Source organism: Dunckerocampus dactyliophorus, chromosome 1, assembly GCF_027744805.1.
Source record: "Dunckerocampus dactyliophorus isolate RoL2022-P2 chromosome 1, RoL_Ddac_1.1, whole genome shotgun sequence".
Lineage (NCBI taxonomy): Eukaryota > Metazoa > Chordata > Actinopteri > Syngnathiformes > Syngnathidae > Dunckerocampus > Dunckerocampus dactyliophorus.
Window position 1 is genome coordinate 12,091,383 of NC_072819.1, and position 12,907 is coordinate 12,104,289.

The window sequence follows — 12,907 nt, forward strand, 5'->3', positions numbered from 1 at the left end:
GTTGCATTCAAACATGGTTTGATTTAAAACGGGGGTCCCCAAACACCGGAACTGTCAGAACTTTCAGAAGCCATGATAAAAAAAGATCTGTCCTTCTTAATAAACAGGACATTATAAAACAGTATACATTCAGTGTCTAGGTTTATGATAGCGCAGGTGTAGCCAACGTCCAGCACTATTATAGCTACTTGGACAAAAGGAAAAGGGAGGTGAGCTATTTGTGTTTTATGTGACTGGCAGTATTTAAATTGTATTTATTTACAAAGCACATCTCCACTCATTTGTGCTCAGAAAATACTGTACAGGCATCATGTCTGAATTGAAGAGTTATAAAAATACTAAGAGTTGAAGCAAATATTCTTTGGTGAGCTACTCAACATCAGCTCATGAGCTACTGCTGGCTAGTGATGTGCGAAACAACTGATTTCCTTTCCGATCTGATCCTTTCTGATTCCTGAGTAAAATGCAGGCATGTATCGGCGATACCAATTTGATACCCATGCTTTGTGGAAACACACTTTATATGTCTGGTAAATTGTCAAAATTTCTGAATACGTATGTGATTATATCACCATATAATTTCCAGGGCATTATAGCTGGGTAATGTAGCTCATACAAAGGGTTGGAGGCAGATGAGAGCAGACGGCTGGCCATTTTCTTCCTTTTTCTAGGCCTGTTCTGATAACCCTCAAATGTCTTGGTTAGGACCAATTCCTCAAGGCTGCACCGGTGTCAGGCGGCGTAGGTGAGTTTCTAATGAGAAAGATGGGCTGGAAGACAGGGGAAGGCCTTGGGAGGAACCGCGAAGGCACTGTGGAGCCGATCATCATTGACTTCAAGGTGGACCGCAAAGGTTTGGAGGCCCCACAGTACTTCACTCCACAAACTTCAAATGAATGGTAATGAAAATATTGATCTTGTTTGATTCAGGTCTGGTTGCTGAAGGGGAGAAGCCACAGAAACCAACGGGGGGACTGGTGGTAACCAAGGATCTCATGGGTAAACAAACAAATAGTTTATAAGTATTTCTGCTGATAAATTCTCTGAATTTAGTGACAGCTGTATGCGGCAATTATAAAGGGAGTGCTCCAATTCGCCGAGAGCTTATCACTCCACCTACACACAGATTGTCGTGGCAACTGTGAAATCCGTACCTACAGAGCATCGAAGCATACAAGCTTACAAAAATACATGTTGACAGGTCAGCTAATGTCAGTAAATTTAATGGCCAAATGAAAAGCAAGGAAATCATGACATTTTCATCACTTCCTAAAAAGAAGCCAGGACAGCAAGGCCAAGCCATAAAAACAGAACATGTCCTGGGAAAACAGGATGGTTGGTCATCCTAAAGTATATTAATATTAGGAGATCTGTACCACCTCATTATTTCTCTTCATCCAGGCAAGCACCCGGTGTCGGCTCTTATCGAGCTGTGCACTAAGAAACGCATGACGCAGCCTGACTTTATCATGGTTCATCACAGTGGCCCGGACCACCGCAAGAATTTCCTCTTCAAGGTAATAATTTTTTCCATCTCTGTTTCTGAGCTACTTTCAGCTCACTAATGTTGATCATCCATGCGTTGTGTACTCACCAGGTCACAGTGAATGGTGTGGACTACCAGCCTCAGACAGCCAGTCCAAACAAGAAACATGCCAAGGCAATGGCGGCAACTGTGGCACTGCAGGCTCTTGGAGAGGTATTGAGTCCAAATAGTTATATGAATGTTGAGAGACTCCAGTACTCACACTTGAGCCGTTGTACCACAAAGAATGCTAAATGTTTTCATTTTGCCCAAGAGGGCACTACAAAACTGAATTCTAAGTAAGATTAAATACAGTGGTACCTTATTTATTTGTACTAAACGGTTCGGCTAAAACAGAAACATGAAATCTGACACATATGATATAATGTAAATGCACCCAAAAATATTAACAAAAATACATGTTATAGAGAATAATTACAATTTCACATACAGAAAACACTGCAAAATAATTCTAAATAACAAATGAAAAGGATAAATTCACATTTAACATCACTTTTACCATTACTGAAGACTCTTGTTGAGAGGCCTGGGAGGAGGGGTGGGCGGATCGTGGTCGGATCAACACCACCAAAAACTTCTAATCATGTTCAAACTAGGAATGCTCCGATGCTCCCGATTTCGATACCGATCACATGGATTAACTGTACATATTTTTTATTTTTTTATGTGTGCTATTGACCAGGGCCGTCATTAGGTAATTCCAAGGGCCCCTGGCAAATATGTAATTGTTAAAAAAAAAACAAAAAACTTTTGGGCGGATAGTTTTATTTGGTCTTTTACTTTTGTGAAACGATTTTTGTACTATTTGACACAAACCTGAATTTAATGTGATGCATGTTTTGGAGTAATATGAATACATGGGAAATAAACTGTTCAGTAATTTATTTTTTTTCTCCAACTCCAACCAAACACGTCTCTAGTCCATTTTAATTATGCTCAAGAATCCTTCAAAACGTGAATTCAAGTTAAATGACATTGTGTCTTTGAACGCAACTCCTCATTGCTCATAATAACATAGCTAAAAGTGTGATTCAAATATTCTGCTATTAAACAAACAAGGTAAATAGTTTTTTAGACATCCTTAACTTGGTTTAAATTTTCAGTTAATTTGGCGCTGTTAATACATGCTAATATATAATCCTGCCCTGTCATCTATCTTTCTTTCAATAAAATACAGTAAAAATGGGAATATTTCAGACATTATAATGGTAATGGTTTAATTTATTTTGAGCATGCATACAGGTTACATTGGAATACATCACACACTACAATTTGTCCAAAAAGGAGTAGGAAGAAGCAAATCTTATTTAATCCCCCCACCCCCCCACCCCCATCCGTTTCAAATCAATTGCAATACGCTCGTTTACTTCCTGTATGCCAGATGTACTCTTTGCTAGTTTAAAACACGTAGGGAAATGATAAGGTAATATGATAAGGTGATATAAGGTAACATCGTGTGACATGGTGATTAAGCATGATTAATTTATGTAATAATTTCACAGCCCTACTTAAAACAGAATAAATTATTGTCCAGGTTGCAGAGGTCTCCAACTTTCATCACTATTGGACCCTTCAACTATTTGTTTTATTTATGACTGGCAACATTTAAACTGTAGACTACTTTATTTACCAAGCAGATCTCCACTCAACCATTGTGGCCATCATCTTTATGCTATTTTGTGGTCGTTTTTCATTATATAAAGGCACTAAGGTCTGAATTCAACAGTTATAATAAAAAGCTAAAGAGGTGAGGCAAATATTCTTTCGTGAGCTACTCAAAGTCATCTGGCGAGCCAGGGAGACCCCTGTCATAGTATCACCATCATAAAGCCTGTTTTATGCTTTCTGCATCTGCGAGGTCCGTGCGGCTCCATGCGGACAAATGACGTCATTTTCGCAACCACGCCCCCTCAAGCGGCCCTTTTCATGCGGAAAATTCCCGCTCCGCACACCTCCAAATTTTTCTAACTGAGCGGATAAAACTAACTATGTGGATAAAAATGGCAGACAAGCAGACGATCCTCACAGCTGAAGTACAGAAATACCGTCAGTTACATGAGGCAGCCTACCCTGACGCACAGTAGTTTAAACATAAAGAAACACTGAAACAATTTGTTAGTTTTTTTTTTCTTTTGCCGTGTTCAGCATGCCTTTTGTAAGCACATTCTCCTGCCGGGGTACAAGTCCTTGTGGTGGGAAGAATGACGAGCTGCGATTTCAACACTACTATCCACCTTCTCTTCCTTTTCTGTCGCAGCACCAAATAAATACACCACAATTCCTTTTCGTCAAGAAGTAGATGCTCAAGTGTCGCCATGTTGGAAGTCAAGTAAAGAATGGCAATCTTCTTCCTCTCTAGTTTAGTACCGTGGTAGACGCGTATTTCGATACACTTCCCCCTGCAGTTTGGGAGCAGACACCGCACAGAGTATAAAGTCACCCTCGTTCGAGCGGAAAGTATAACCCAGAAGTGGTCACCAACCTTTTTGAGCCCAAGATCCCTGGTCTTGGCCATGAACCTGCGCAAAATGTACACACATACATAAATATGGATACACACACACACACACACACACATATACAGTGCCTTGCAAAGGTATTTGGCCCCCTTGAACTTCTTGACCTTGTGCCACATTTCAGGCTTCAAACATAAAGATATTAAAATTTGAATTTTTTGTGAAGAATCAACACCGAGTGGGACACAATCGTGAAGTGGAATTAAATTTAAATGATATTTTAAACTTTAACAAATAAAAAACTGAAAAGTGGTGTGTGCAAAATTATTCGGCCCCTTTACTGTCAGTGCAGCCAACTCACTCCAGAAATTCCCTCAGGATTTGTGAATGATCCAATGTTGACCTAAATGACTGATGATGATAAATATAGTCCACCTGTGTGTAATCAAGTCTCAGTAGAAATGCACCTGTTCTGTGATAGTCTCAGACATCTGTTTGAAGCGCAAACAGTATCATGAAGACACAGGTACACACCAGGCAGGTCTGAGATACTGTTGTGGAGAGTTTAAAGCAGGTTTAGGATATAAAAAGATTTCACAAGCTTTAAACATCTCCCACAGCACTATTCAAGTAATCATTTTGAAATGGAAAGCGCATCAGACCACTGCAAACCTACCAAGACCCGGCCGTCTCTCTAAACTTTCAGCTCAAACAAGGAGAGCATTGATCAGAGATGACGCCAAGAGGTCCATGATCACTCTGGATCAACTGCAGAGATCCACAGCTGAGGTGGGGGAATCTGTCCATAGGACAACTATTTGTCGCACACTGCACAAATCTGGCCTTTATGGAAGAGTGTCAAGAAGAGAGCCATTTCTCCAAGAAATCCATAAAAAGTCCCGTTTGAAGTTTGCCATAAGCTACCTGGGAGACACACCAAACATGTGGAAGAAGGTGCTGTGGTCAAATGAAACCCAAATTGAACTTTATGGGCAAAATGTCAAACATTATGTTTGGCGTAAAAGTAACACTGCACATCACCCTGAACACACCATCCCCACTGTTAAACATCGTGGTGGCAGCATCATGGTTTTGAGCTGCTTTTCTTCAGCAGGGACAGGGAAGATGGTTAAAATTGATAACAAGATGGCTGGAGCCAAATACACGGCCATTTTGGAAGAAAACCTGTTGGAGTCTGCAAAAGACTTGAGACTGGGACGGAGGGTTCCCTTCCAACAAGAAAATGATCATAAGCATAAAGCAAAATCTACAATGGAATGTTTCAAAATTACACATTTACAGGTGTTAGAATGGCTAAGTCAAAGTCCAGACCTGAATCCAATTGAGAATCTGTGAAAGAATGCGAAAACTGCTGTTCACAAACCCTCTCCATCTAACCTTACTGAGGTCGAGCTGTTTTGCAAGGAAGAACGGGCAAAAATGTCAGTCTCAAGATGTGCAAAACTGATGTGACATACCCCAAAAGACTTGCAGCTGTAATCGCAGCAACAGGTGGTTCTACAAAGTATTAACTTGGGGGCCGAATAATTTTGCACACCCCACTTTTGAGTTTTTTATTAAAGTTTAAAATATCGTATAAATTTCACTCCACTTCACGATGTTGTCCAACTTGGTGTTGATTCTTCACAAAAAAATCAAATTTTATAGCTCTGTTTGAATGTGTAACATCATGTGTCTTTTTCTTGAGTAAAATTGTTGTAAAGTAACAATAGAGTACAGTTGTTTTGTTGGCTGCCTAGATAATTCATGCATTACATATTTTATATAGGAATACATTTGTGTTTCTTGTGCCTTGATTTATGTTATTTTTGGAAATATTTAATTTATTTTTAGTTAGAGGGGTATCGTTTAAAACAGTGATCCCTGTACCGGGCCGTGAGTCATTTGCTACCGGGCCGCACAGAAAGAAAAAATAATTTCCATGATGTTTTATTTTGAAAAGTGTCCGGATTCTCTCTGTTACATCCGTCTCACTTGACGCTTGTCCATTGTGCGTGTGCTAACTTTCTCTCGCCGCACAGATAGACTACCACTGTATTTTTAGCATTTTTCTTTCACCTTATATTTGGTCTCAAATGCTGATACTATGTGGGAATGCATAAAGAAGGTAAGTTTTGATGACTCACTGAGTGCTAACGTGCACATTTGTCTCAAGTTAATTCATGCTAGCACACTGCCTCGTACCACACACGTCAAACAGTGATGTAATAATCTCTCTAGAAAAACTCTAGGCTTGAACTGGTGGATGGCGGTTCGGCATTCAGATGTTGTTTGTGTCTTTGTTTCACACAATACATATAATAAGAGGTTGAGGTTGAGGTTGAGGTTAATTGACGACTCTAAATTGTCCATAGGTATGACTGTGAGTGTGAATGGTTGTTTGTCTATATGTGCCCTGCCATTGGCTGGCCACCAGTCCAGGGTGTACCCCGCCTGTCGCCCGAAGTCAGCTGGGATAGGCTCCAGCATGTCCCCGTGACCCTAATGAGGATGAAGCGGTATAGAAAATGGATGGATGGATGTTTCAATGCAGTATTGTCATTGTGATCAATATCATAGTTCATCATTTCATGACTGCTATTATGTGTGATTGTCATTGACAGCATTGTCATTGTGGTTGTTGATGTTGTTTTGTCCTTTGTCCTTATGTCCTTGTTTGTCTTTATAGTTGTCACAGACATTTATTTGCTGATGTAGTTCTGTATGTTTCTGTTGTTCTGTTCTTGTCACAATTGTTGTTGTTGTTGTTGCTGCTGTTGTCCTTGTCTCTTGTCTGTCTTTTTTTTTGTCCCCCTCTCATCCCCGCACTCCCCCCTGTTTCCTTTTCTCTTCTTCTCTGTCCCCTCCTGCTCCGGTCCGGTCGCTCCAAATTTGCTTAATAACAAGCATCAAAGTCAAATAAATTCTGTATAACAGGGGAATTGTATATCACACTTATCCCTGGCAGAGTAAATCTGTTGAGCACTTGACGGCATTTTGATTCTATCTGCTTTAAAGGCTGGACAGGACAGGGGGAAGAAAAATAAATAAAAAATATATATATATATATTCAATTACATATATACAGTATAAAATTATTTATTTTGTAAAAGGATTTACTTTTAATTTGTAGAAAGTAAAAAGTGAAAGTGATGCAAGACTCCATCAGAGAGCGAGAGAGAGTCTGGAACAAGTTTTGAGCAGACGTGAGTGTGAACATGGTCAAGGTCCATCTATGAAGAAATGGACAACCAAATTTGTGAGGAACAAGACAAACGCTTTGTCTTTAAATATAAAACTTTGTGTTATTATTGCTTGTTGACATCAACATTTCAGCCTTTTCCCATTGTGCCTTTTGCTCTACAGTATTTCTACCATTTTCGCTGTTTTTTTTTATTTTATTTTGAGCAGTGACAAATGAGCAATGGGCAGCGGATGGCCTCTGAGCCACACTTTGGGCACCCCTACTTTTGTGTATCTTCTTCGGGGTCGGGCTTGTGGCGTCGGCTCTGTGAGCAAACTACAACTCAGCTTGTTGGCTCAGTGTCGTCGGTGAGTGATGGTGGTTGAGGAGAGAGAGACTGGTCAATGCGTTCGTCAAGTTAGACAAGTAGTTGGTGTCAAGCCCTAACGAGCTGCAGCTCAAAGATTTTTTGGAGAAGCATGTCTGTGGAGGTATATTTGTGTCTTGATTTTGAGATAGTAAAGGCAGATTTTGAGCCATATTAAAGTTTAATAACTACTGTTGTGTGCTCAGGCACATTGCTGCGCTCTGTTAACTCTCTTTCGCTTGTCGCTGAACGCTTTGTGAACACGTTGCGGGGCGAGGCAAGACAGCGCTGATACCTCCGGCCGGGTTTTGGGGACAGGGCTCCTGACTGGAGCTTGCGGATTGCATGCCTGAAGGGCGGCGAGACGTAAGGGCGTGTTCAGTGGTCACAATGCGTGCATGTTGGTCACTCTGGGGGAGGGAGGGCACTGATGTAATAAAAACTTTTTTTCGAATATTCTTGCGATCATCCGGCAAAGTCCCAAAGATCGACTAGTGGACCGTGATTGACGGGTTGATGACCCCTGTTCTACAGTGTCAAATTATTGTACAGTATTGTATAGTATCAAATTACCGTAAATTCCAGCCAACGTGAGCCTCCCTTTGGGCTTCAGGCTCCTTTGGCTCCCTCTGGTGGACAGAGACAGCATTGCAGCACCATCCACCATCTTCTTTGCTACTTGTCCTCCAATTAAATGCTTTGCTCAAACGAAATGCATTGTGAGAAAACTTTAAAATGTTGGGTTATTTTTTTCATTTTAAACTGTATATTTATTAGGTAATGTTAAGTTGCTGTGTGGTGAGTTTAGTGTTCTATGTAAGATGATACCGTGAGTCAGACTATTATGTTGAGTGATGACCTTTGGCAAGTTCCAATGGGTTGACAAGCTTCTCATGAGTTTTTTTTCATAGCTCATGATACACAATAAGCCATTTTTGACTTGAACACGTGCGGTTTATACACTGGTGTGGATTATATATGTACAAATCTGTTTTTTCCTCTAAATTTAGTGGATCCTGCTTATATACCGGTGCGGCTTATACACAGTAATTTACGGTAATAGAGCCTTTGGTATTATGTGCGGTAGCAACAGTTCTATCAGAAATGCGTACAAACTTGAACAAAGAGTTTCAAAACATGTCATTTTTGTAAGACTTAGCCTTATTTGGGATGTGATCAAAGGGCTAGATTTGCTCTACTTTACTTTATGTGAATGAGATAATGGTAAATCCAGTAACTTCAAAGTTCCGTAACCTGTTCAAGCTGTTTGGTGCACTTTGTGTTGTGCTACATCTAAAACTGTTTTTGTTTTGTTCACTAGGTTCCTGTTGATGGACCGGGGCTTTACACAGGCCCTGTCTTCACTGCTGCTTCCACTGGGCCCCTGTTCTCCACATAGACGTACAACGGTCGCACTGAACTATTTTTTGTGATGTTTTTATATCCTGTCCCATCATTGCTAATTTATTTCTATGGACCCACACTAATAGAAATACAGTGATACTGTGCTACTTGTGGGATATTTAAAATTCAACCCCATTGAGGATCGTAAAATATTTCCGTTAATGATCTAGTTGTAGTACAGCCAACAGATTGCTACTCATAAAGATGTTTCTCATACACTGTGTACTAAAATAAAGATTATATTTATGTCACATACAGTAGTATATAATTCTTAGTGATGTTACCTTAAACCAATAGACGTTTCATGATGTGGGGGACTGGGGGAGGTACTGTGACTGGCCACTGCTGGCAGAGAGGCACAGACAAAGGTGGAGGCAGTTGGGCCCAAGGGCATGCAGAGCAGATAGAAAACCGGCTTACCTTTCAAAAGGAACCAAAACTGTAAGACAGCAGTGTTTAGTGGGGGTTTACTAACTGCAAAGGGTTTCAGTTCTGAAACTGACCAGGAGTTTGCAGGACTAGCTGTGAATATTGTCATTCATCTAGGTCTCATTGAATTATCGCATCTGGTTCAAGTTGTCTAAGAAGACGTTTCTTTTTATCCGACCAGGCTTCATCAGTTCATGCTCGGTGGGACAAACACTAGTCTGACTTGATAGGACAACTTTAGTCTGAGGAATTGGTGTAGGATCCATGGAGCGACAGTTGATACAATGGAGTGGGACCTCTGCTAGCCAGTGGCAGTTGTTGGGTGGTGTAACCCTCATTAGCTTTCCAGATGTAATGATGGTCCAGGATCTGCCTGAAACCACGGTGGCTGTGCGTAGACACAGGAGTCTTGACCTGAAGTTAGCCTGTCTGTATTGTGACATGCGTCTGCTCAGTGGCTGCTTGGTTTCCCCAATGTAAAAATGCATTCCTCACTGCACAGGACAACATACACCAGATGTTTTTTCTGGGTATTAGTGTCCTGTCTTTGGGGTGTACCAACCTTTGTCTCAAAGTGTTTTAACAGGCTTGAAGTGTACTGGTATGTTTCTCCGATAGATCTGAGACATATAGGTGTCAGGAGACCGCTAAGGTCGGGTCTTGGATCCCAACAAGCGTGAGCCAGGAGGTTGTGCAACAGGATTTATTACACTCAAAAAGAAAAAGAGGTCTGCAAGGCACAAGGTACAACACAAAAAGGCCCGGATAGTGTCACGGGAAAACGGTACACACCAACTAAAGGAGCTGCAAAAAAGGGAGCAGAGGCAAATAGCAAAAGGCTAAATGAAAATCACTGCAGTAGAACTAGCAGGAAAAGTACTAAATACTATGAGCACTCGCTGCTGCAGGGAGTAGCCTGGCAGGAGGTAACTGGCAGATAGTCACTCAAGGAAACAATACATAGAGCTAGCTGGGCTGGCACAGAAGAACTGGAGCCGATGCTGGCGTGAAGCTGGCAACAACTGGCAGCGAGTGAGAGCAGGTCTGCAGCTTAAGAAGGGGCCGCTCCAGATTGCTTGCAGGTGTGTCAATTAGTCCTTAGACTAGGTTTAGGGCGTGAGCTGCAATATAGAACAGGGGGCAGCAGAGCAGCACACAGAGCATGACAATAGCATGACAATCTTATTGTGTCTGCTACGTTTTCCTTCCTCAACCAACTTGCTTTTGTTCTTCCTGGAACTAGATGAACTTTTCACGACCAACTGGGGTAACCACAGGTTTTGAGGGCATCCCTCAAAAACTTGTGTACTTTATTTATTTATCCCACAGCGGGGAAATTTACTTGTTACTTGTTCTGATAAACACCTAGTGCATGTTCCAGTTGGTTGTGTGAGTCAAAAACTATGTATAGGTTAGTGTGTGTGGGTTTTCTGCTAACACCGACATGAAGGCCCCTGTCATCTACAGTGTGTACATCACAGTCCAAAAAAGGCAACTTATTGTCTTTGACATCCTCACTCGACTACTGGAGCCTCTTGAGTGTCAACAAAAGACAACACATAATTGCAGTTCACATACGTATATATTCATATATTAAATAAATAGAGAATTATATAAAGAGAGATTTGTAATTATTATAAATAGATAAACAATATGAAACAATACAGTCACTTGACAACACATGAATTCTCAGAAATCAGTCCAGGTTCAGGTGCATGAAGTCCTTAATGTCCATAGTCCATTTCACGAGAAAGGGAAACAATGCGTTAACAGGTCCAGAAAGGCAAATGATTTAAATTTTAAAGAGTGCATGCCGTGCGTTGGTAGCTCGCCATTATATAGGTTGTCAGCAGGGGTGGAATGTTTCACAAAAGGTTAAGGGGGAAAAAAATATGACCTACACAAGGCCAAGAAACAACTACGGTATATAAATCAACAGGTAACGTTTCAAATAATTTCATTACACAGTTAATACTACATTTCATATAGCATTACCAATCTAAATAAGAGTTGCTATGACCAAGATCATAAATAAAAAATTTGTAAGCACACTTTAATAAACATTGAGGCATAATTATCAATGTTTCAATTAGGTTTTGTTGGACAAAAATCTCATTCAGGTCAATGGCCAACAAACCCAATTCAGAAATACACTGCCACTTGGGCGTATATCAAAAAAGTATAAAGAACCATAAAATAGGAAAGCTAACGGTTATTTTAAACACATTGTCTTTAGGCAACATGTTCGACTGTCATATAAACTTTCGTCTTTGTCTTCCTCTTCAAGGGCAAAGGAGAAAGTATTGCTCAAGCCATTGAACAAGGTCTGAATGCTTTTTAGAAATGGATTACCCAATTTAGTGCAGTCGGTCTGGTGCAACTCTTGATAACTCAGGTGAGTTATCAATAGAAAGCTCTAGATTACCAGATTCAGGAGAATTCGTTTCCCACAGCTCTGGAGTTTTCATCAGGGTCGATTTGTTTCACATCCTTGGTCCACAGCCAAATGTTCCTCTCGAGCAGCTGAAAATTTGTCTTCCACAGTCCTTTGGTAATCTTTAGTAGAGAATTACAGAGACTAGAGAGGAGAGACTGTGCAGGTATGGCAGGCCGGTCGATGGATGGAACAGGCTGAACAGAGGGTATGACAATCACGGTTGTGAACGTTAGAGGTTCAAGAGGATCTGCAAAGGTAAGACGAATTAATCTCCTCACGAATCTTCTTCACAATCAGCAATTTAGAATTAGGTCTGCTTTCAGTTTGACGGCAGCCCTGACCTCTGGTGTCCACCATCGGGTTCGGGGCTTGCCGCCACGACACCGACCACCTTGCGGCCGCAGCTCCGATCGGCTGCCTCAGCAATGGAGGCACGGAATAGAGCCCATTCGGACTCAATATCCTCATCCTCCCCCGGGATGCAGGAGAAGCTCTGCCGGAGGTGAGAGCTGAAGACTCGACGAACAGGAGACTCTGCCAAACGTTCCCAGCACACCCTCACTACACGTTTGTGTTTCCCGGGTCTGTCCGGCATCTTCCCCCGCCATCTAATCCAACTCATCACCAGGTGGTGATCAGTTGACAGCTCAGCCCCTCTCTTCACTCGTGTGTCCAAAACATGCGGACGCAGGTCTGATGATACGACGACAAAGTCAATCATAGACCAGCTGCCGTTAAGCTGAAAAAGGAGTCCTATCGAGCACGGATGGCTTGTGGGGACTTCTGAAGCAGCTGACAGGTACCGGCAGGCCAAGCGGCACGCGGCTTCGGCGGTGGTCGAGGCAAAAACTCGGGTGTGGGAGGAGTTTGGTGAGGCCATGGAACACGACTTTCGGTCGGCCTCGAAGAGGTTCTGGCAAACCGTCCGGCGCCTCAGAAAGGGGAAGCAGTGCCTGGTCCACACTGTTTACAGTGGGGACGGGGGCCTGCTGACCTCGACTGAGGATATACAGGTATGTTGTCAGCAGGGGTGGAATGTCCCACAAAAGGTTCAGGGGGAAAAATATGACCTACTCAAGGTCAA

The 12,907-nt window shown here is 41.8% G+C and overlaps 1 protein-coding gene across 2 annotated transcripts in view; it reads left to right on the forward strand.

Moving 5' to 3' along the window:
• Window positions 1-9,208, forward strand: part of LOC129187062 (protein SON) — a 43,192-nt gene extending 33,984 nt beyond the window's left edge. For both annotated transcript variants that reach the window (XM_054786003.1, XM_054785994.1), the window contains exons 16-20: window positions 706-853; window positions 931-999; window positions 1,402-1,517; window positions 1,598-1,699; window positions 8,875-9,208. In XM_054786003.1, coding sequence (XP_054641978.1) covers window positions 706-853; window positions 931-999; window positions 1,402-1,517; window positions 1,598-1,699; window positions 8,875-8,952 — 513 coding nt within the window. In that variant the 3' untranslated portion in view covers window positions 8,953-9,208. The remainder of the gene's footprint in view (window positions 1-705; window positions 854-930; window positions 1,000-1,401; window positions 1,518-1,597; window positions 1,700-8,874) is intronic.
• Window positions 9,209-12,907: the final 3,699 nt, after the last annotated feature.